At 29.4% G+C, this 25,758-nt stretch overlaps 1 protein-coding gene across 1 annotated transcript in view; it reads left to right on the top strand.

Moving 5' to 3' along the window:
* LOC107441461 (trans-2,3-enoyl-CoA reductase Sc2) overlaps positions 1-6,734 on the top strand; it is a 29,588-nt gene extending 22,854 nt beyond the window's left edge. Inside the window, exons 8-12 of the mRNA XM_016054732.4 lie at positions 1,190-1,262; positions 3,185-3,228; positions 3,308-3,365; positions 5,084-5,218; positions 6,397-6,734. Of these exons, the coding sequence (XP_015910218.1) occupies positions 1,190-1,262; positions 3,185-3,228; positions 3,308-3,365; positions 5,084-5,218; positions 6,397-6,524 (438 nt within the window). The 3' untranslated portion in view covers positions 6,525-6,734. The remainder of the gene's footprint in view (positions 1-1,189; positions 1,263-3,184; positions 3,229-3,307; positions 3,366-5,083; positions 5,219-6,396) is intronic.
* The last annotated feature ends 19,024 nt before the right edge of the window (positions 6,735-25,758 follow it).

Here is a 25,758-nt window from a genome sequence, read left to right as displayed (position 1 = left end):
TAGTTTGCCCAATGGTAGAATCGTGGCAACATTGTCACAGAATGCTAGAGTTCTTACAGAAAGATTTTTCTTAGGAGGAGAAAAAAGTTTGTTTTTCTCTGCTGCCTAAATTTACACATAAAATTTGAATTGCGTGGTTAAATAATCACTTTTTGTCGCGTTCATGTTATGCCGATGGTATTGTAAAGTGTTTTGATTGTACTTTCAGCAGTTATTGATTTTCACATGGTTCACTTCCCGATATATTTCAAACAATCAGGGAATTTCAAATCATGCATTTGATAGTTTACTTTTTAAGGCAACTATTCTATAATTTTTTTGGGCCTTTATTGTTTCTGATTTCCGTATAGTTTTTAAAAAATGATATTAATTATTATAACTAAAAACTGGGAAATGCTAGCAGGAAAAAGGTTAGCCTGGGCTAAGAGCCCACCCTGGGCTGTCGAGCCATTGATGATATTATTGGTTACAACAATAAAATTTTGAAACGAAACACTCGTTTGAGTAATCCCTTTTTTGCATCGTCGATCTGTTTTTCGATAATCAGTGCTACGGATTTCATGATTTTTAAATATTTTTGTAAATGGGATGATTTAATGTTTTTAATGCGATGATGATTTTTTACAAAATGCAATTAAGGAAATAATTATTCCGTTGGGAAAAAAATATTACATATTCAATAAAAAAAAAAATTTTAAACACAGCATTTTTGTTACTTTAAATTAGCAACATACGTACATCTTTGTTATTATTGAAAGTACCTTTCAGAAAGATATTAGTGCTAGAAAGTTTTGTCGCAGAAAGCCCTAAAATGCTCTGCCTCATGCTCATTACTACTGTTTAAAAAAAAAGAGTGGTTGTAGTTAGCTACAAAAAGATGTTGTTTTTCCGACTCAATAACACCTTTTTATTTTGAAGTCATTTAATATTCATATTATTTATGATATGATGTGTACTAAAAGAGTAGGTTAGTTTATGTATAAACTTAATGCTGTAATAGCCCATGTCAATGTTATGTAATCAACTTGCATAGATAATAGCCAAAATCTTAATTTTAAATAATACCTGTGCTTTAATAGAAGGGTTCTTTATTGTTCTCTCCTATTTGAAATGGTTTATAACATATTGGCATCTAGGAGTTACATATTTAATGACTATTTATGAATAAAATCTGTTTTTTATTTTGTAGAATTGCTCATACTATTGGTTATTTGGCCTTTATATTGGTTATTATTGTAACCATCCTCTGTATACCCCTCCAAGTAAGTTGCTTCATTTAGTTGCTTTTTTTTTTTAATTTTTGTTTTAGTTTAGGGTTATTTGTTTTAAGTTTATGTCAGAGGTGCAACTCTAAAAAAAAAATTTATGCTTGTGATTTCCAAATTTTGCATTCTAACTAAAAATAACAAAGGGAAAAAATTTTATGAATGGGATGATTATGAGACTTTTATGCAAAATAAAAATAAAAAATTTGTGCTAATCTGTAGAGATTGCGATTTTGCAAAAATTTTGTGTTTGGGCTTAGTAAATTTGCATTTCTAAGCAACTTTAATGTAACAAGGTGTTAAAAATTAAAATTTGCTAAGATATATTGTAATTAATGTAATAAACAGAAGTATAAACCTGGTTTTAGTGTTAATTTTCCTTAAAGGTTCACTTAAGTTTGGTTATATATAAAATAAGAATCAATAATTTAAAGCATGCAATTCTAAATCATTTTTAAACTGTATGTTATTAATAAATGTGACTTTTGAATAATTCTAATAAATCCATTTTAGGATTAACTCTATAAAATTGGGCATTAATATTTTTTTATTTCATATGTTTATATTTGAAGAAATTTGTTCACAATAAGTTTTCCTGTACCACATAAGCTGCAAACTGTGGCATGTATGCCATGAATTGAAAAGCAGTGTTTTACTTACAGTGTTTTACATTTACTCAAAATGTTAATATCACATGTACTTAGTTGATTTTTAAAAGCACAAATTTAATGGCTGTAAATTTTTCAAATGTAGAGTTGTTTTAAATTAAGACTCACATGAGTAATATATTTTTACTATGATCATTTCTATTATGCATGGAGTGGTTTTGATATTTTAAACAGTTTTTAACTTTTTCTTCTATTTTAACTTGTAACTATTGTATTAAATAGTTCATTCCATATTTCTGCCTAAAATATTTTATTGAGTATATTATATATATTAAAATAAAAATATATTATAATAAAAATATATAAACTTTTCAATGTCAACTCTTGCTATTAAAATTATTCATTATTGACTACTTGTATCTAAGAGGTACTACTATATATTATTATATTATATTTAATTCTTTACACAAAATACTTTTTCTTTTCTGGTATATTTTGAACTTTATAATCCAGGTCCAAATAAAAAATGTTTGAAATTGTAGATTTGATTATTGATTATTAGGGTAATTGTATTCTTAATTATCACCCTAAAAGTGCTGTGAAGTTTCTTTTTGATTGCTTTGCAAATTAATCTTGATTGGCTCTCTCAGTTAATACTTGTATAATTTAGTCTAGTTTTATTTGTATATGAACTGGTACTCTTTTCAAACTGACATCCTAAAAAATGCAACTTATACTCTATTCTCTGAAACTTTAGATTTACTGTTCTAATTATTGAAAAAAATATCCCTATATGCACTTATAAATTTACATATTTAGAGACACAACAGTTTATTGTACTATATGCTAGTACTACGTATAATCAAAGAAAAAAAGGTTGGCTGCTATTTGTAAATTAAACTCATCCCTTTCTGCATTAAGAAGCATCATTAAAACTGAAATGCAACTCTAAATTTGTATTCAACCTGCACAAATTTTACATAATAAACATAATTATTGAACAGTTTATTTAAATAAATTGTTTTTAACTTTTCATTTGTAACCGACCTATACATTAGCTTCATTAAAGTTGTGAGCATGTACGTTTAAGATGACATGTTTATGACTACTCACTCGCTTGAAATTTCAGTTTTCTATTCTTTGTTGCTTACAGGAAAAGAAATTCCATCGACTTTTTAACAATGTTCATGTGCACTAGTATTTTGTATAATATAGCAGTATCTTTATGATAAAACTATTATTAAATGATTATTTTGACTCTGTTTGACTCAAATTATTTCTTTTTTCTATTAAATAAGATATTTTTTATAGGTTATGGAGACGTGCAAATTTATGGTGCTTTAGCTACATTTATCGTAAATATAATTTCCTTTTATTTTCAAGAGATATAATTTTATTGAATGAAATGATTAACTTTTTATATGTATTTTCTAGATTGCTGAATTGGGTAATCTGAGTATTCATCTCGCTCTACGAAACTTACGTCCACCAGGTATAATCTTTTCGAAATTTCAAATACAAAAAAAAAAATGTAGGATGAAATAAATTCTCTGAAATGTTTAGCTGGCTTTCAGAAGCATTTTAACTAAACCACTAAATTTCGAATTTGGTTTTTCATCTTTATAAGATATAAAAATTTTAATTTTTTTTTTATTTAGGAATGCAGTCAAGTCATTTTTTCTGTAAGATTATTAAAAATCCCTTCGATTTGTTTTGTAAAAGAAGGTTTATGAAAGTATTTTTCAAAACACTTGTGAACCAAATTATTTTTATCACGAAAACAAAAAATCGAGGTTTGTATAGGTGGACCTGACCCAGAAAAAAACCCAGCAAGTTTTTTTTTATTTTTTTTTTATTTTTTTCAAATTGAGCCCATTTGCAAGGATTTTTCTTAGCAGTTCTTAAATAAAAATATTCTTTACAAATATGAACTTATTTTTTAATTAATTTAACTTTTTATTCAAAATTATATAATAAAGTAAAAAATTTCAAAGGTCTGGTTATTTTTTGTGCAAACGGAATTTAATATAAATAAATTAAATGTGAAGAAAATAAAATACATGATTTAAAAAAAAAAACATTGCTACATTATACTACTCCAAATGTATAATCCAAATAAATGTTTATTTTAGTAATGATTGCAAAACCATGAATAAAAAAAAAAATGAATCTTAAAATATTTTCACTTTTGTATGCTCCTTTAAACGAAGTATTTTTAGCTGAATCAGTCCAATCTTTAATTGAATGCAATTCTCTTTTGGTTGTGACTCATTTTATTATTAAATCATAAACTAATTGTTAAAATTAACTACTTTTTAGGTTGTAAAAGCTGTTAATATCCATTTATATTACATCTATCCATTTAAAGAAAAAATTGTCCCTTTTACTGTAATTAATAAAAATGAATTTATTGTTTTAAATTATACTTGGGTAAATTGTTTTTATAAATTGGTGCAACAGTGTTTTGATTTTATCCATAAGTTCAAGAAGCACAGTGCAAGAATTACTTTGAGTTACAATGTGTCTTTTTTTAGATCCATATTGGAACATAAATTTAGGGGTCAAGAATCTTGAGTTCATAGAGTTGCTTGAGTTTTAATTCTATTTTATGTTGAATTTCATAACTTAAATTATCCCTTTCAACGCCGCATTTACAATATACCTTTTGGAATCGTTAAGATTACACCTTAATACAGTTAAAACAAAAAAAGGAACACTTTAAAGAACTTTTGATCTAATGATCAGATTTTCATGTACTATACTCAATCAGAGTTGCCTTTTTTTCCTTCTTAATACAGAGATATTGTGCTCCGGAAAATATCCGGTTTTCCGCCAACCGTGATCTGGAAGTTTCAAGAAATCCTGAATCACATTTATGTGTAAAAATTCTTGTATATTTTATTTAAAAATATTAGAACTAGAATTTATACTTGGCATCTCTTTCATTTGAAAATATTTTTTCTGGTAGAACAACAAATGTGATAAGAGATAAAAGTAAACTTATACATAATTATTCATTTAAATTATGCTGCGTATAATTTATTTAGAATTTCATGTTTTGAAAATATCAATGGTTTAAATTTTTGAAATGCGTCATTAATGATTTTACTCAAGAAATGTTGAGGATTTTTGACTCATAATCACCCCTGTTAATATCAAATTCAAAGCAAGAGCTATTTCATTCCTTCTAAAGATTCTTTTTCTTTTCAGGAACAACGGAGAGAAAAATTCCTGTACCCACAGGCAATCCACTTACCTCTCTCTTCAATTTTGTATCTTGCCCAAACTACACCTATGAATATCTCGCCTGGCTCTCTTTCACTCTCATGACTCAAACTTTACCGGGTCTGTTTTTATTTCAATATTATGTATTTATTGAACATTTTAAATACCCACTCATATATTGCCTTCTTAACTATTGTGTGGCTGATACATGTTACTTATTTTTTAAATATTTGAGCTAATTTTACTCATTTACAAGTAACTCCTAAGTGGTCTTGTACAAAAATTACCCTTTCCTGTTACTTTTGAATGAGTGGCAACAGAATATTTAATTCTTTAAAAATATTTCATGAAACAAATATAGTCAATCATAAAATAGGGCTAAATTACTATCAGATTTTTTCTTATTCACAATTAATGAAAGCTAAAGGCCTGGTTTCTTAGGACAGGTCGGCCTTGCAAAACGTTAGCTTGAAGCGAGCGCTAACCCCTAATGGGTCAATTTGTTAGTTAGAAAGCACGAATCATTGAACACTCGGCTCGAACAAGATCTGCCGTCCCAATCGACTGCAGTTGGATTAAGACGCAACGTTAACGGCAAAAACGACGACGGACAACAGAGCATTTAAATTGGGCAAGATTTTGATTTCCAGGAGAAATTAATCTCTGAAATTAAAAAACGATGTAATTTGTATAATGTAAGATGTAAATCTTTCTAAGATTCCAAGCTTAAAAGCAAAATGTGGTTTCAGATTGAAAGGTCATTCCTTTTTCTCTAAAGCATGGGTCGACAATAACGCATAACGTTATAGGAGGCAGCTACAAAATCAAAATAAATAATTGATTACGTCATTAACATATGCGCAATGTGAGATAATGTCTGCATTGGAACAACTGCTCACGCTGAGCTTACAAAACAGTATTTTGTCGGGGTACGTCGACTTCCCGCTGACGCCTCGTTTTAAGAAACCAGGCCTTTCATGTTATACATAAAAAGTTAGAATAGATTCAATACACTTTAATTGTCTGGGCACTAGTGATGTCTAAAGACGTCCTTTCACCTCTTGTTTTCCCTTCTCTAAAAACCAGTCCCTCCCTTTTGCACAAAAAAGTTGTGTCGTTAGAAGCTTTTACAAACTTTACCCAATGTGAAATTCTTTGTCGATTAACCTAAAATTTAAATGTTATGCAACACTTACGAAAAAGGTTACTTTTTCTATTGTGTATTGCCAAACACTTTCCTACTGTTCACTTTTTCCTTCTGCCAATTACTTTTTTTAATATTTATTATCTCGTTGTAGCTGGTCTGTTCACGTTGGCTGGTCTCTATCAGATGTCCGTATGGGCATTGGGTAAGCATCGCAACTACAAGAAGGAATTTCCCAATTATCCTAGAGGAAGGAAAGCTATCATTCCATTTCTCTTGTGAGAGAAATGATTGACTTTTTCGTATCACATTCCTACTTATTTTCTGCCATCTTGAAAGTCATACTTCTGTTACCTGGATAAAGCACTCAATGTTAATTCAATTTTTGTTCATTTTTTATACTACTATGAAATTTGTTATATTGCAATGGTTTGGTTATTTATACACACTTGCATAGTTACTTCAATAAATTTTTGTTTTCAAAAAAAAAAAGTGTTCTGATTGAGTTATGGATTGCAATATTCTGTGTAGTTGGTAGGAAAGGAAAATGCAGGGTATCCAAGCACCTGGAAAGTCATGAATTTCGGTCACTGCAAAATCATGGAGATAGGTCACCGAATTTTCAAAATGGATTTTATTCATCCCCCTAATTTCATGGTGTTCCGAATATCTCAATTTGTAACAAAATCCCCTCTCACAGTCCTGTTTTATTAAAATATAAAATGTTTTTATCATGTTCTTTCAAAAAATGAAAGAAGGAACATCATTTCCAGAGTGAATTATCTTTTAAACTTCTGTGATTTCAGAATTTATATTATTATTAATTTTTTTTTTATTGTATCAATTTAAAATTCTAGCTGAAGCAAGCCAGTCATTGGCAAATTTTTTTTAATTCCAAAATGAGAACAGAAAAATCAGGAGTATTTCTTTGCTTTTCGATGAACAAGAAAATTATCTTTAGATTATAATTCTGCAGAAAAAAAATTATTTGCTTTTTTATTTTTTTCAGCTATTTTATTGTTTCAACTCTTTTTCTCTCTATTTTTTAAATTTAAAATCTATAAATATGAAGATGCACAGTATAATTGTTTTGGTTATACCTATCATTTCAATTAATGTTATTATAATGCTTTTTAAATTTATTATTCTGTTTTTGTCGGGAGAAAATAGTAATTTCGTTAAGTCATGAAAAATTCTTGGAATGAGTCATGAATTTGAAAATCTAAAATATAGCAGATACCTTGAAAATAGTCTGAATGCTTTCGGTTAAAATCGTGAAAATGTAGCCACTGTTTCACGAACAAGAGACAAAAAAAATATATATATATATATACATGACTTCACGTGCATAGTGTTTTTAAAAATTGCTTAAAGGTGCTTATTTTTGAATTTCATTTTTTAAAGCCCTTAAAGATGCTTCTCTTTATTGGGTATTTTTAAAAAGTGCTTCATTTTCCCTTTTCGAAAATTATATATTTTTTTTCTTTACCATGTCAATTTTCACTGCTTATTATGCAAAAGCGTGCTTTTCACATTCTATTCAGCGTTTTCACAATTCATTCGACCACAATCTATTTTGGCCCGTAACATATGACAGCGCTCATAGTGTTACATATTTGATGAAATTCTTGGGAGTCTGCCTGTGTGTCTACTGAACTGGATTCGGTGAGATTTTTGTACGCTCCACATTTTGCAAAATATAGAATTCATTCAAACAATGCATTTCGGCGTACCGTCGGTGAGTAGCGTCTGAAGTTGTTGTTAATTTACGTCGCACTAGGACTGCACAATGGGCTATTGGCGACTGTCTGGGAAACATCCCGGAGGATGATCCGAAGACATGCCATCACAATTTTGATCGTCTGCGGAGGGGATGGCACCCCCGCTTCGGTAGCCCGACGACCTGCGCGCGAAGTCTAGCACTTTACGGTAGAACAGTTTAACGAGGACCCATACCGCACACCCTCGGTCCCTACGCAGACTGATCCAAGTGGTCGCCCACTGACCGTAGCCAGTGATGCTTGACTTCGGTGATTTGCTGGGAACCGTGTCTTAACGATCAGTCCACTGCGGGACNCACAGCCACATTTTATTAAAATATAAAATGTTCTTATCGTGTTCTTTAAAAATTAGGTTCTTTCAAAAAATGAAAGAAATAATGGCATTTCTAGAGCAAATTATCTTATGAAACTTATGTGATTTCAGAATTTTTGTTATTATTTATTATTTTTTCTTTTATCAATTAATTAATTCTAGCTGAAGCAAGCCAGTCATTGGCAAATTCTGTTTATTCCGTAATGAGAACAGTAAAATCAGGAGTATTTGTTTCTTTTCCGATGAACAAGAAAAGTATTTTTAGAATAGAATTCTGCAGAAAAAAATTTTTTTTGCTCAGCTATTATTTTTCAGCTATTTTATTGCTTCAACTCTTTCTTTACTCTGTTCTTTAAATTTAAAATCTATTAAAATGAAGATGCAGAGTATAACTGTTTTGGTTATACCTATCATTTCAATTAATGTTATTATAATGCTTTTTAAATTTATTATTCTGTTTTTGTCTGGAGAAAATAGTAACTTCGCTAAGTCATGAAAAATTCTTGGAATTAGTCATGAATTTGAAAATCTAAAGTATAGCAGATACCTTGAAAATAGTTTGAATGCTTTCAGTTAAAATCGTGAAAATGTAGCAACTGTTTCACGAACAAAAGACAAAATATATATATATACGTGACTACACATGCATAGCATTTTTAAAAATTGCTTAAAGGTGCTTATTTTTGAATTTCGTTTTTTAAAACTCTTAAAGGTGCTTTTTTTTTATTGGGTATTTTTAAAAAGTGCTTCATTTTCCCTTTTCGAAAATTATATATCTTTTTTCTTTACCATGTCAATTTTCCCTGCTTATTATGCAAAAGCGTGCTTTTCACATTCTATTCAGCGTTTTCACAATTCATTCGACCACAATCTATTTTGGCCCGTAACATATGACAGCGCTCATAGTGTTACATATTTGATTGAAATTCTTGGGAGTCTGCATGTGTGTCTACTAAACTGGATTCTTCGAGAGTTTTGTACTTTTGCGAAATATAAAATTCAGTCAAACAATGCATTTCGGCGTACCGTCGGTGAGTAGCGTATGAAGTTGTTGTTAATTTACGTCGCACTAGCGCTGCACAATGGGCTATTGGCAACGGTCTGGGAAACATCCTGGAGGATGATCCGAAGACATGCCATCACAATTTTAATCCTCTGCGGAGGGGATGGCACCCCCGCTTCGGTAGCCCGACGACCTGCGCGCAAAGTAGAGCACTTTACGGTAGCACAGTTTAACGAGGACCAATACCGCACACCCTCGGTCCCTATGCAGACTGATCCAAGTGGTCACCCACCCGCACACTGACCGTAGACAGTGATGCTTGACTTCGGTGATTTGCTGGGAACCGTGTCTTAAAAAGTACTTAGAAGGTGCTTATTTTTTGTTGAGAGATGGCTACGCACCCTAATGGATGCTTAATTAAATTTGGAATAGGCACTATACTGGTATTGGTGCTTTTAATCGATAACAAATAAACTAATATAGTACAATAAATATATTTGGTACTTATTAAATCTGTGCCAAAACTTTGCAGTTTCATAATAGATGATGATACAGTGGAAAGAGATTTATTACACATCCTCGAAAGAGATAAGCACCAGTGAAAATAGCAGGATTGTGCTAAATTTTGACTAGCCTGCGTTAGCCACAAGCATCATTACAAATGATACTGTATCATTTGATAAAACTACTAAATATGTGCTTAGTTCAATCTAACAACATAAAAAAATAATAAGCAAGAAATAAAAGCTAATATTGGAATTATTTTAGCTATACTTATTGTGTTGGTATGTGCCTATGCTTTTCATGTGAGTTAAACGTTATCAGGGTTTTTAAAAAGTGCTTATTTTTGATTTACGTTTTTTAGAAGACCTTGAGGATGCTTTTTTAATTCCGGGTTTGTCCGGGCATTTTCTTATCTTTTAAAAAGGGATTTTTTCTTTACCGTATTGATTGTAGTTCTAAATTACAAAAAAACAAAAAAAAATCATGATTTTTTCACAATTTTCTCTGCAATATTTCTCAGAAGATAGTTATTTTATCATGATGGTGCAAAGTTTTAGAAAATATTTTTGAATTTTATTGATTTTATGTTCTTAAATCCATTCACTTAAAAGGTGCTTATTTTTTGTTGAAAAAGCTGGCTACGCACCCTCGTTATGATTTATTGATTTTTTTTTCTCCCAATGAGAAGAATGGAAAATTCAGCTAATAAACTGACGTGTATATTGCCAGTGATCAGAGTGTTTCATGGCCCCCTATAACCAATAAATCCTCCCTAACTTCAACATTCTAATTAATAAAACCATTATAATTACGTTTCTGAAACAAAGAAGAATATCTATTCGTATCAAATCAAAAATAGAACATAACGTCCGTTTTGGAAGACGGGTCATTTTTTGAGATGATTATGTAGTTAAATGAGCTTTGAAAAACCCTATATCAACTGAAATAGTAATGAAGATGCGGACGTTTTTATATTGAAAAAAATTGTCTTGCGTTTCTAAGCTGAAACTTTAAAAAAATTTCAATAAAATAAAACAAAATTATGCAAGATATGAGCATTTATTTTTTCAGTTCATACGGGAAACACATTATAACGTTTAAAACCATAGAAATTGGCTAAATTCATTGACTCGTAATAATTTTAAATTAAATAAGATTAAAAATAAATCATAATAAAAAGGTAAATTTCAAAAAAAAAAAAATTTTTTTACATTTTTAAAAAAAAGTTTTGACTTTCAAAATGGGCGAAAGAAACTTGAGAACCCTCTAAACAATATAAGTACAAAACGGTTCACTCAGTGCCGTTTTTCTGTTTACAGGGGCCTGTCTTTATTTGGGGTCCCTTTATAATTTAGAGAAAAAAAAATTTTTTTTGAATAATTTTTAAAAATTATTTTAAGGGTAAAAAACATATAAATTAATCATAAAAGCTTATACACATTATTTTTTATCGAAAATTTAAGGTAACAGTATTTTTCGAGAGGCCTTCTATCAAAATCAATTTCCTGTAAGACATCATATTCAATGCTCATAATTGACAAGTGACTCAATCTTTCTTGAGTCACTTCTATTTCTTAACTCATTTTTTATTAATTTTGGTCTGGAGAATGAACGTTTGCTACCACAATTAGTTATCATGAGTGATAAAAAAATTTGAAATGAAATGTCAATGTTTGGAAATTTATCTTCCAGATTATTTTTCACTATTTTATTCATGTCATTTATGCCTAATTGTCCTAACTTATTCTCCTGACCCAAATAATACTTGAAATTATTTATTTTTTTTAATAAATTTTGAATATATCGAATATACTTTTTTCTCAATTTTTTTTCTTTACGTTACATTTTGCTTTGCTGCTCAAAACCTGTAAGACTTAGAAACACGAAATTATAAAGATGTGTAAAAAATATGCAAAGGAGTTAGAAAGAATACAATTTGATTAATAGTTTTTTTTTTTTTTTTTTTATAAAATATCAATCATATTCCATCTAAACAGCACATATAGACATCTAAACAGCGATGAGCAAAATATAATCAGAAACAAAAAAAGTAATTCCTCAAAGCTTATGGTTTTAGTTCCATTTACCAAGGTAAGGCCAGTTCATAGCAATAAAATTTTTGAAAACCAACCAGTCACATTCATCAAAAATCTCACATATTGTCAAAGGTAAGTAAAAGTTTCAAACAAAATCATTTTAACTACTCTCATTACTGAACACAATTTGAAAAAATTTACTAAATTTCCTTCAAACTTCTTAATTCTATGTAGGGGTGCCAAACTATACTAAAANTTACCAAAAGTATTTGAAGTAAAGAAGAATGAATTGAAAGAAATTCTTCGTACTACTGATTCACTCTGCATCGGCTTCGATGAAGGCAGTGATGATAAAGACAATTATGTTTTACATATTTTAGCTGTCCCGCAATTTACAGATACTGCAATGATGCATCCTTATCTTCTTGATAGCATTCATCTTGAAGCTGTACAATCGACTACAGTTTCTCAAGCCGTAGTGCAGTGCTTGACAAATATGGAGATTGATTTCAACAAAGTTTCAGCAATCTTAACAGATAACGCAACTTACATGACTCGGGCATACAAGGAAGTGTTGCGTACTCTACTGCCCAATTCAGTGCACATGACCTGCAATGCTCACATTCTTAATTTAGCTTCTGATCAGTGGCGTGAACATTTTTCAGAGGTTGACAAATTCACAGGAAACTTTAAGAAATTGTTCAAGCATTGTCCTGCAAGAAAGCGCCGCTATTTAAAGTTTTTAACGGATAACAATAAGAAAGCTAAACTTTGTCCAGTACCAATAAAGACACGGTGGAATTCTTGGTTTAAATCAGTGCAATATCATGCTGAATATTGTAATGTTTACATAGAATTTTTTAGCAGTGAAATAAACCTTACTCTTGACACTGCTTGTCTCAATCAGTGCAAAGTTTTTGTGGAAAGCAAGTACGTTTGCAAAGACTTTCAGTTCATTGTAGAACACGCTCAGATATTAATGGATACTCTTCTCCTTTTCGAAACATCTATTCACAAAGCTTACAATAAAATTTTTGATCTGCGGTCTAAACTTCGATGTAATTCTCAGGCATCATACTCACGAAAAGATTCAAGCAACGTATTTCTTCAAGAAGTGTTTCACAAAACAATTGCAAAGTTGAATACTTACTACTCTCCAGAACTAGACGTATTCAAAAAACGCGGGTCCAAGTTTAGTCAACCTGCATTAAACTTCATGAAAGCTGCTCGAGTTTTCGATCCAGAACAAATAGTCAACCTCAATATTAAAGACGACTATATATTCAAGAATATTCCAGGAATGAGTGGTCTAGATATAAAACTCGAGTATGCTACTTACAAAGAATATGTAAAAGAATGTTCAAACCAGAGGACTTAGATTCTGGAATTCAGAGGTAGTCTCAGAGAGATTTCCAGAACTTACAGAAAAAGCAAGACAAGTGCTCTCAGTGATTCCTAATTCAGTAGATTGTGAAAGAGTTGTATCCTACTACGGCCAAATTTTTACAAAACAAAGACAGAGTTTGAAAGAAAACGCAGCTTCTGGACTAACTTCTGCATGCATAATTTTTAAAAGACACCGCATCCTTGTCGCATAATTTTTAAAAATCGCCGCATCCTAGACGCATAATTTTTAAAAAATTTCTGCATAATTTATAGGGCCCTACCCATAATATATATATATTTTTCTTTCTTACATTGTTGGATGCTTTTCAAATTCTAATCGAAGTGTTTACAAATATAAAATAATTGTTACTCTTCACTTTTCTAACCAAAAGAGCAATAAAACGTTCTTTCCACAGATGAAAATATCCTCACTTTCGTAGTTACCACCCACAGAGTTGTCAAATAGCCTCCTCACTCTCCTCGAGAAAATGTTTTTAGCTTCTTTATATTTGCCTTGGGTCTCTTTCTTCCTATCTTCGGAAATATCAGATATCCACAGAAACACCCTTTTGTCTGATTTCTGGTCATAAATTTCTAGGAAGAAAAAAATTTTAGATCTGTAAATAGGGGGTCACTCTGTCTTGAGATTTCCATATATGGTGCCCGTTAAATTGGACCTCATTCAATTCTAAATTTTCTTTCTTAGAAAATTTAGATATTTTTTCTATATTATTATAAAAGCTTTTTCTTCCCTTTAATCATCCTAAATGTTTCAACTAGCCTAATTGTTTAATTTACTTAATTTTTGTAGTTGATTAAATTTTGTTATTTTTCAAATTAATCGTAAGAGAATCCGTGAATTGGATTTCTAAATCAAATTTTCGTAGGATATTAAGAAGACATAAATCTTTCACGTTGGAGGTAAGCAAATGTTTTTATTATATCAATATTGGTTGTGGTTAGGGAAAACGTGAAAGGTTTGCGCAATTTTTTACATATTCATTGCGATTTCTTTATTTATTTATTTAAATGGCGTGCCGCTCTTCAATTCCCTCTTTGACTGGCCTGGCCTGTCTGCCAAAACTCTTGATTTGGTCTGTTCTGGATGAAATTTAGATAGCAAATGTAATTTTATTTTTATTTTGCAGAACAACAGTAGGCAGAAACAACATATGATTTTGTTTAATAGAGCATTGAAATCAAATAATCACCAGCTAAGCAAATATTTAAACATGAGAGAAAAAAATTTTTAAACCTCCTGTATGATCAAATTTTCCATATTTCCCCTAAATATGAAATACGTTTAATTTGTAATATCGTATTTCGTACACAAAATTAATTTATTTAATTAGCTTATGATTTTATTGTTTATTGATCATATTTGTTTCGATTTTTAACTCCTTGATTTTTGTTGTTATTTTGAGTTTAAAGTTAATAAGGCTTCTCAATTTTTTATTTAATAAGGCTTTTAAATTTCCAAATTAAAGTCGAAACAATTTCTTAAAATTGTAAATTGAAAATATATATGAAATTTTGACAGCTTTGTTTTTATTTAAACGTGTGCATTTAATTTAATAAAATAAAAATAAATAATAAAAAAATGAAAAAAATATAAATAAATGACTGAATAAAATAAAAAACTTCGTTATCATATCATCTTTTAAACAATTTGAATATTAATAAGTTATTTAAAAATAAGCAAATTTTTAGTTTAAAAGGTGAAAAAAAATTGATTTGTTTAAAAGGTAATTATGCTCCATCATTCGATCATGAGACTATTTAATATCTATTCCAAAGGATCAGAGTTCCTTTTTATTCTACTTTATTGTAAAAATGATATGCTTAATACTTTCATGTGACATGCTGCAGTTTTAAATACCTAAAAGATGACTGAAATTGTCAATTCTAAAAACAATTAATACTTTCGAACATGAATTTAAATAACTTCATACGTTTTGTTTGACTATCTCATTTTATATTATTGCAGTATTTAGAGCAGACAGTTGCTTGTGGGTATGGATGATATAAGTAAAAGAAGCATACAAAAAAAAAATATTTCAGTTAACGCCCTNAACTTCTCGCAAAAATTTAGTAAAAAAATAACTGTCGCAAACAAATTAATATTAAGTAAGAACGAAACAAAAATGATATCAAAATATGCTGAATCACTAGCGAGACAGGTGGGATGAAACCCATCGAAACCAATTTGACTGAATAGTAAAACTAGGTGTTTCTAAAATCTGGAAATCATTCAGATTTCAGTTTGTTTTTTTTGTCACAAAATTTATGAAGGGCTATTCGTTAGATTTCAATACGGGTTGTTTTTTCTTTGATTGAATATTAAACATTAACAAATATTTGTCTTTTAAAACCTTTCATTCCATAATAAAAATAATTATTCTATAATTGTAATTCTAAAACTAATTGCTAATTAATATAAAGCTTTAGTGTGTTTCATTGATATATTAAATGTTTTCTATCGGCGGAACCCCGACATTACGATTAAAGTTTATTTAAGGTAATTACGAACATTATAACCTAAAAACAGACTATTTTTAAAATATTTAATTAGAGGAATGTAGATTTTTCATCGTTTTATCATTATCAATCTGAAATAGGGTTTTATATCTGACAGTTAAATTTGCAGTCGTTGTGTTATATCCAGTCTAGTTTTGAATTTATTTTTGGTGTATATACATAAGCTGAAAATGAATAAGATAAGCCGAATTATGGTTTACTTCTAAATGAACTGAAGATACTTGTTATAAATGGTAATAAGGAAAGCATTTTTCAAGAATTTCAAGTATCCAAATGACTTTACTTATTTAATTTTAAAAAAAAATTAAAAAAATATCCGCAAGGCAGGTGTGTATATTTGGGGCTGATGATTATGAAATCTAACACAAAACTGTGAGATCGTGGGTTCTATTCCAGCTGATGACAGTCTTTAATTCTTATTTATTAATACTGAAAAATGTTTTTCTTATTTTTTTGAAGTATGCATGTTAAAAATTAATAATTTAACAATTATTTAAAAAACTAGAAGGCTCCGCTTCCTGTTCATTTTGCTCACTAATCCTCGTGATTGCTTCTGCATTCATTGCAGATTAAGAGGAAAAACGGTTTATTTCCATTTTTTTTTTCTACAAAAATTACGATTGAATTACCATTTACATTCTGAAGATGACTAAATTTAGGCAAATCAATAGAATTGGTACCAATCAATAAAATTGGAAAATTGGAACCTGCTGCAGAGTTATTACTCAATGAAGATGGTCTCAAGGGATAGAGCATTCTCCTCTGAATGAGGTGCACCGAGTTCGGATCCCAGTGATGACTGGTCGATATGAAATTCACACCCGGCTTTTACCGACCACAGTGCTGACGTGAAATATCCTCAGTGGTAGGCGGATCATGGGTTAGAGTTCCTTTGCCAGGCTAACCGTGGGAGGTACTCGTGCTCTTCCTCTCTATGTAACGCAAATGCGGGTTAGTTCCATCAAAACGTCCTCCATGAAGGCAAACATTTCTTCCAATACTTGATCCAGGAGTTCTCTTGTATGATGGATTGGGTTCAAAATTACAAGGCTACGCAGTTGAACAGTAGTAGTCGTAAACTCGAAATTGGGTGGGCTGTTCAATGACTGTTATAAAATAAACTAATAATTTGGCCACAATAGCTAGGTTGATAGGGCTATGGACGAATTCAGCCGGCCGATTAATACCCATGTATAAACTGAGGACTGGTGCATGTTAAATCTGTTGGGGTCATAAACTCCTCGAAGTTCTCATAACAATTCAATACCTCTGGGAACTGATCCAGGAGTTTCCTTGTCTTCTGGGTTGGTTTTAAAATTTCGAGGCTACGTAGTTAAACATTGGCTCAAAATTGAGTCAGTTTCTCAACTATTATAAAAAATAAAAAGACAGTATTTAAACTGTATTTTCTTGTATTCTTCCTAACTCCTTGCATATTTTCTACACGCCTTCATAATTTGATGTTTCTAAGTCTTACCGATTTTGAGCTGCAAATCAAACTGTATGTCTTACAGGAAATTGATTTTGATGATGTGATAGAAGATTCGTCTCTTAAAAAGAGCGAAAAGTATTGTTACCTTAAATTTTCGATAAAAAATAATGTATATAAGCTTTAATAATTAATTTATATGTTTTTTTCTCTTAAAATAAAATCATTTTTAAAAATTATTCAAAATTAAATTTTTTTCTCTAAATTTACTCATAAAGGGCCCCCAGATTATGACAGGACCAGGGCCCCTATAAACACAAAAACGGCTCTGGTCAGCACAGTGGTCGGTGTAAGCCGGGTGTGGAATTCATATCGCCAGCCATCACTGGGATTCGAACTCGGTGCACCTCATTCGGAGAAGAATGCTCCATCCCTTGAGTCCAATTTTAGTGAGTAAAAACTCTGCGGCAGGTACCAATTTTACTGATTAGTGACAATCTTGTTGAATTGCCTAAAAAATTTAGTCATCTTCAAAATGTAAATGGGAATTCAATCGTAATTTTTGTAGGAAAAAAAAATGGAAATAAACCGTTTTTCCTCTTAATCTGCAATGATTAATGAGAAGCAACCACGGAGGTTAGTGAGCAAAATGAACAGGGGGTGGAGCCTTCTAGTTTTTTTTTTTTTTATAATAATTGTTAAATTATTAGTTTTTAACATGCATACTTTAAAAAAAAATAAGTAAAACATTTTTCAGTACTAAGAAATAAAAATTAAAAACTGTCATCAGTTGAAATAGAACCCACAATCTCCCAGTTTTGCGTTAGATTTCATAATCATCATCCCCAAATATACACACCTGCCTTGCGGGATATTTTTTATTTTATTATTTTTTTTTAATTTAATAAACTAAGAATCTTTTGAATATTTGTCATTCGTGATTTTTTTTTTGAAAATTTCCGGATATGCTCTTTGTGTAAAACAATTAGATATGTGTTGTTTTTTTTTTTTGGGGGGGGGGTCTTCAATTTTCCGATAAAATATTTTTTTTAAAATATGAGGTGCCAAAGTAGAAGACCTTCAGAAATTTTGAGAAAAACATAATAGAGTGCCTTTTATGAAATGCGAACCATGGTACTGACCGCACTGAGAAAAAAAGAATTAAAGGAATGGTCAAAGCTATTAGAACATAGTAAAATATACGGTATTTATGGGAACACCAAAAAGCAGGGTAATTTTTTTCCGTAGCGATCTGGTCATGACAACTCATGAAATTAACATAATAAAAAAATAGTTTTTTACCATGCTGTTCGGTAGTAAACGTGGTAAATTTTGGTAATTTCATTTGATACCTTAGAAAGACAGTTCAAACTGTGTTCGATGGAACTTTAGGGTTCCGGGGAGAGTTAAAGAGGTTTCGTGAATTAGTACTTTTTATAACCAGTGATGAATACTTTTATAACTTCTAGTTAGTACTTTTCATAATCTCTGATTAGATTTAGATCCAACCTATAAATCATATCTTATATAAACTTTCGGTTTCCTTCATTAAATTATTATAGAAATGATATTTTTTTTAAATGAAAATATATTTCATGTTTTCTAAATTAACGTTCATAACAGGTCTCTTACATTGTTAATGATAAAACGATGAAAAATCTTCATTCCTCTAACTAAATATTTTTAAGATAGTCTTTTTTAAGGTTATGACATTCACAATTACCTTAAGAAGACTGACTCCGTAGAGGGAAGTCTAAATAATACATGGCAGAATAATCAGTAATTTTATTTTTCCGTTTTGCATTTTCATTAAATGTGTGGTAATAAGAGCTATAATTTTTAAAACCAGAATTTTCGATAAACTGTTGCAATGCGAACGGAAAATTTACCAATTAAATACCATATATTTTGATTTCATTACCAAAATAGCTATTTTTATTTTTCCTTCTTTTGCGAGAAATGTCGTAATTTTTTCTTAAGGCGTTATTTTGTGTTCTACTACTTCCACTTTAACTATTTAGACAGAAATACTGAAAATGGCCCTCAGCATTGAATGTCAAATCCGATCATGAAAATAAGGCTATTTTCTTACACTTTCATTTCTACACTTATTTTAAATATTAATATTACAGATAAATTATTTTCACTAAATTCATTTAGTTTTCTTCTTTATATCTAAATAAGTGTTTCGATGCTATCAATTTAGAAATAGTAAGGAATTAGAAATTAATACCTTACATTTTATACGTAAAAAGTGTGTATTTTTTAAAAAAAAGTTTTTCTTATATATTCCTGATTTTACTACAATTCTCAATGAGTAAATTTTCTCTCATGTATTAACTAAGAATAAATTATAACCGATAAGCAATAATGTACTCGTAAAAAATAAGTCGTGTAACAACTAAAAGAACAATATAGAGAAAAGCAATTAATCGCTGCAAGGATAAAAATGAATGCACCAGCAACCCCCGGGGCTGTATAATACCTCCTTATCCCCGTTTATAATCGAAGCAAATTTTTAAATCTTATGAAATGTACAAATATTTTTTTATTCTTCATCTAGTCCCTACACCTTGGAGCAGGTGAGGGCCGTTATACTAATACTGTTTGTAAAAAATAATAATATTTCGTAAGCTGATATTATTCACTTAATGTTTATATTAAAAATATTTCTTCATTCTTTTTAATTTATTTAAGTACATTTGTTAAATGTTTGGCTTATATTTTTAAGGATTTATTAAAAGGTCTTTTAAACATCAGAGAGAATAAATGTGATACGGTTTTGAAGTATCAGTTCTGCTCTTCATGGTGTATAGTGGCTAGGATGTGAAAGAACAGCAGTCAAAAACGAGCATTCAATATATCAATGGAACACACTACAACTTTATATCAATTAGTTTATGTTAATGTTTAATCCAAGAAAAAGAATAACCCATATTGAAATCTAACGAATAGGCCCTGATAAATTTTGTGACAGAAAAAAAATTGAAGCCTGATAGATTTCCGGATTTTAGAAATACCTTCTAGTTTTACTATTCAATCGAATTGGTTTCGATGTCTTTCATCCCACCTGTCTCACTAGTGATTCAGCATATTTCGATATAATTTTTGTTTCATTCTTACTTAATATTGATTTGTTTGCGACAAATATTTTTTACTACATTTTTGAGAGAAATTAAAAAATATAATATTGAGCCATTAACTCAAATAAAATTGTTTTTTTTTTTTTATGGTGCCTCTTTTCCTTATATCATCCACACACCCACAAAGCAACTGTCTGCTCTAAATACTGCGATAACATAAAATGAGATAGCAAAACAAAACGTGTGGAGTTATTTAAATTCATGTTCAAAAGTATTAATTAATTGTTTTTTGAATTGACAATTTCAGTAATTTTTTAGGCATTTAAAACTGCAGCATATCACATGAAAGTATTAAATATATCATTTTTATAATATTAAAGTAAAATAAAAGAGAATTCTGATCCTTAGGAACAGATATCAGTCTTAAAATCGAATTATGGAGCATAATTACCTTTTAAACAAATCAAAAAACTTATTTACTTTTTAAACTAAAAATTTGCTTAGATTTAAATAATTTAATAATACTCAAATTGTTTAAAACATGATATGACAACGAAGTTTTTTATTTATCCAGTCACTTATTTATATTTTTTTCATTTATTTTTTTATTTCATTAAATAAAATATACACGTTTAAAATAAAAACAAAGCTGTCAAAATTTCATAAATAGTTTCGATTTACAATTTTAAAAAGTTGTTTCGACTTTAATTTAAAAGCTTTATTAACTATAAACACATAACAAAAATCAAGGTCCCCTCCCCCTATTTATAATCCTAGAAATGTTTTGTTCCAAGCAATTTATGACCAGAAATCAGACAAAAGGCTGTTTCTGTGGATATCTCATATTTCCGAAGTTAGGAAAAAAGAGCCCAAGACAATATAAAGAAGCTAAAAACATTTTCCCGCAGTGTAAAGTGAGGCTGCTACTTGACAATTCTGTGGATGGTAGCTACGAAAGTGGGGACATTTTCATGAGTGGAAAGAGCGTTTTATTGCTCTTTTGGTTGGAAAAGAGAAGACTAACAATTATTTTATATTTGTAGACACTTTGATTAGATTTTGAAAAGCGTCCGACAATGTAAAAAAATTAAGAAGAAAAATGTATTATGGGCTTCAGAGGGCCCCAGCTCTGAATAAAACTTTAAAAAAAGAAGAAACAAAAAGTGGGATCTGGGGCCCTCTTAAGTTCTAAATAATAAATGAGTTAGAATTGAAAAAAAAAAAAAAAAAAAAATGNAAAAAAAAAAAAAAAAAAAAAAAAAAAAAAAACAATTAATGCAATAAGATTTTAGACTTTTCAGGGGACCTGGGCCCATTCTTAAAAACTGCTCTGGGTTCACTATGCTTTTGGAAATAACAACTGAAATTTTGGATTTCACATTGAGTTTCAGGCACCTCTTTCTATTTGAATGTATCTAATAATCCTTCAAAGCAATTAAAATTTGCAAATTTTTTTCCCGATTACAACAACTTACCTTTGAATAGCATACAATTAACTAATTTGTTTCATGAAGTTTTCTTTTTTTTTTCATCTTCAGAGACTGTTCTTCGCAGCAATAGTTTATATTAAGATCTGATAAAGAATTGAATATTCCAAAAACTGCACAATTTAAATAAATCCAGATCTTGTGTCAACCCTTTTTGTTGTCGTCAAGTATTGCTGTTTAAATCTAACCCATTTGTTATGCTCAGTTTGAAATTTCCAAGGTTTATTGCAATTTAAGTAATAAAGAATGTTAATATTCTTTGTCCAAAAAGAATTCATGTGGTCCAAATTAAATGAAGTTAACACTAAACATATCATAACCGGTCCAATGACCGTTTAAGAACTTTTGCATTGAAAATGCGCTTTATCATCTTATCGTTTTAGCACATTTGACTTCATGACACTTTCTAACAATTATATACAGTTAATCTATTATTTTTTTGTATCGAATAATACTTGCCGTATACCTATTTCTATTACAACTGGTCACTTGACCGGAAGAACAATTTATTGCTTTAAGGTTATCAAATCAGAAATGACGATGTCATGCGTGTTCAACGTATCGCATTCAATTAGTTGCACATTTCTGTAAAGACTGTCATGTAGTTAGTACAACCAGAATAACTGCTAATTCAAATTTCAAGAAAGTACCTATAATTTTAGGTCGGCATTTTTGTGTCAGAAAAAGTGACAAAAACTAAATGTTTTGGTAAGTAGCTTACATTTTATTTTGACAGCTTTACTTCATTTTTCTAATTAACTGTTACTTTTCACCCAGAAAAATGTCGAAACAATCAAGACAGCACACGTTCTTAGAAGAAATAATATTAATTATAAGAAATAATTATAATTCTTGTAAGAGTTATAGAAACAATAATAATTAGAAGAAATAGGTTTGCGGAAAATGCACAATGGAAATGCAAAAATTGTAATTGTAAAAAAATGGTATTTGTAAAAAATGTGCTGAGCGATGAATTAAAATTTCTTGGCGTTAGTAATACATAAAAATTGGCAATATACAATTTTGTTTAACTGTAATAAACTTTTTTTCAGTTTATTTCCTTACTAACATCCATATTTCATACATTCAATCAAGAAACATAAAGTCTGCTCACTTGACCAGCTATGGCAGAAATAGGTATAGATTAATTAAGTGTTGGTACGTTAAGAATTCTCGAATTGGAGTACTGAGCAAAATTAAGAACATCCTTATTCTTGTTTCTAATGTCTTTGCTTTAATGGACTGTATCTTAATGAAGTTTGTGTCTGATAGATTCTTATGATGTGCTATGATTCATTTCATTTTGCAATTTCTTAAATGGATCCTCCTACCTGCACAGATAACATATTTCCCTAGCTTTTTTATATTTTATAGAAATTAATAAAGAGTGCTAAAATTATAATTTTGTGATTAGTTCTTCCTTTAACAAAAACTTTAAATACTCCAAAACTAAATTTTAAAAAAAATAATAATCTTCTAAAGTTTGAGTTTTATATTTGTAAATATTTTATAATTTGCAGGCACATTTGTGTCTGCAAAAAATCATAAATCCATTGCTAATAGTTTTTGCTTTGCTGAATTATGAGTTTAAAAAAATATAGATATCAATTATAGTATAAAATGTTTTTAAAGATATTTCTTTAAATATGTGCAATACTTCCTGTTTATTCCTCCAATAGTTTTTGCATTAAGAAGTGCATTTTGTGAAAGAGTAACTTATCACTTAAATCGGTCTTTTTGTTTTATAACTAAATCTTTTTAATTTTTTTTTAGAAATTATTACAGAAAATTTAAAATGTATATCTCTGACAGGTTTTTAAATATGAATAAATGTCTTCAAGAAGAACTACTAAATGTACGATTATCTTATCTTTCGACTGCACACATGGGTAATACAGATACAATTCCTTTGATGTTTGAAAGGTAAATTGAAACATTATTTTAACATTCATAAAATTAGTTGGCATTATTTTTTAATAGAATAAAAATGAACATTGCGAAATTTGAAAACTTTAATAAATATAAATGTTTATTCATGGTAGCTAAGGCTGAGAACATTCTTCGTTCCTCAAGGAACTCCACTGCAAACCCTTCACATGGTGGATGGAACTAGAGGACCATCACTATCAGAAGGGGAGTGATAGATTTATGAGGAATGCAGAACGCTTTATCTAAACAATTTGCTCCTGTGGAATATAACATTTCTTTCAATTTGTTTTTGTGGGATATCATTGAGGAGTGAAAAAAGCTGTCAGTTCCTAGTCTAAATATTTCATCACTGGCGAAGAAAAAAAATAAGTTTTCGAATACGATTGACGAATTTTCTCTTTCATAAACTGCAATAGTTTTAGTTATCTTTAGCTCCCCTATTGGTAAGAATTTCCTGTTGCTGCAATTTTTATTCATTTAAAAATCAATAAAGGGTGGACAATAACACATTTTCACTTGTTATTAAAATTGTACTGATCATAAAAAATAATAACACGACAAAAAAACATTTTTGAAAAATTTTGGACTGCAGAATATGTTTTATCCACCATGTTTTTTTATTTTTAGATCCTAACTTTCTTCACTAGTCATTCATTTGAAATTGGTACAGCGGTTTTTGTTTTTTAAGCTTAGGTTTTAATTTGTGACTCCCAGTGTGCATACTCGTTAAAAACTCTTTCTAAAAATATGTATTAAGTGTAGCCCAACAATATAATTCGCCGGTCTTAGCACCGAAAAATTCTGCCTTTTTCTTTTTCTTTTTAACACAACGGGTTTTTTTCCTAAAAATAATTTATATCTAAAAAAAAAAACTCTTTTTATTTATTCAGCTTAATATTTATTTATTTAACAAATTTTTTTAAAAAAATTAATAAAACTAGAAATTTTCTTTTTAAAAATAGATGTGGGACAATTTGAATCAAAAATGATTTCTTTCACTGAATAAAAATACATTTACGTAACAACGTTTTGAGACATTTGAACTAGAATTACTTTCTGTGTTCCATTAAAAAATGAAATAAAATCAAAACAGTATAACAGAAAAACTTGTACTGTAAGAGTTGTAACAGTTTTATTGCTGTATTTTTCCTTTTTACATAAAAACTTGTACTTTTGACAGTAAATATTTCTTAATAAAAAAATTTAAATTAATTACTTGATTTTGATAAAAATTTTAAAAATGACTAATTCACAACTATAGTATGTTCGTGATAAAATGACAAGCATGAAAGAACTATTTTTATAATCTGTAGTTATAGTTTATCTAAGGTAAGGACACCCCCCTCATCAAAAAGTCTAAAGGTATTTGCTGTTATGGAAACAAGAATAACGCATTTCTGGGAGGATAGCTTTCCATTAGTTAAGGGCTAACCCACTAGACCGCACTTTTCTCTCACTGACCACAGCCCTAAACAATGACCCCACACCCCTACTTGAAATAGTTATAGCTCGTTATCATAGTCACTGCCACTGGTCCAGACAAATGGCTAGGGGAGTTCTTACTTTAGACAAACTATAAATTGGGCAGATATTGAAATTACAGTTAATCTATTATATTAGACATGAAAACTATATATTTTTTAGAAAATATGCTAAAACAAGTTTTATTTTAATTTATTTTCAATCAATCTCAATGCTTGATTTTTTTAGTAAAAAATTGCAACTGATAATCTTTCGCAATTTAATTTTTAAATTAATAAGCTTCATAGTGCTAATAAGACTAATAGGATCTTTTATTTAAAATAATTTGTTATATAGAGCATGATTAGAGAAAAAATTATTTAAGGAGTTTCTAATTTTATAGCTATGCAGAGTGATTACATGTTATTATATGAAAATTATTGATTTAAATTCCTTATTCTGAACAAAAATAATTTTTAAATATGAAAAAGTTGCAAAATTTCTTTTATGACAGCTTATTTTATTATAAATTTATNAAAAAAAAAAAAAAAAAAAAAAAAAAAAAA

The sequence above is a fragment of the Parasteatoda tepidariorum genome, chromosome 6 (assembly GCF_043381705.1).
Source record: "Parasteatoda tepidariorum isolate YZ-2023 chromosome 6, CAS_Ptep_4.0, whole genome shotgun sequence".
Taxonomy (NCBI): domain Eukaryota; kingdom Metazoa; phylum Arthropoda; class Arachnida; order Araneae; family Theridiidae; genus Parasteatoda; species Parasteatoda tepidariorum.
The sequence above is the reverse complement of the archived record's forward strand: the minus strand, read 5'-3'. Positions and strand labels throughout refer to the sequence as shown.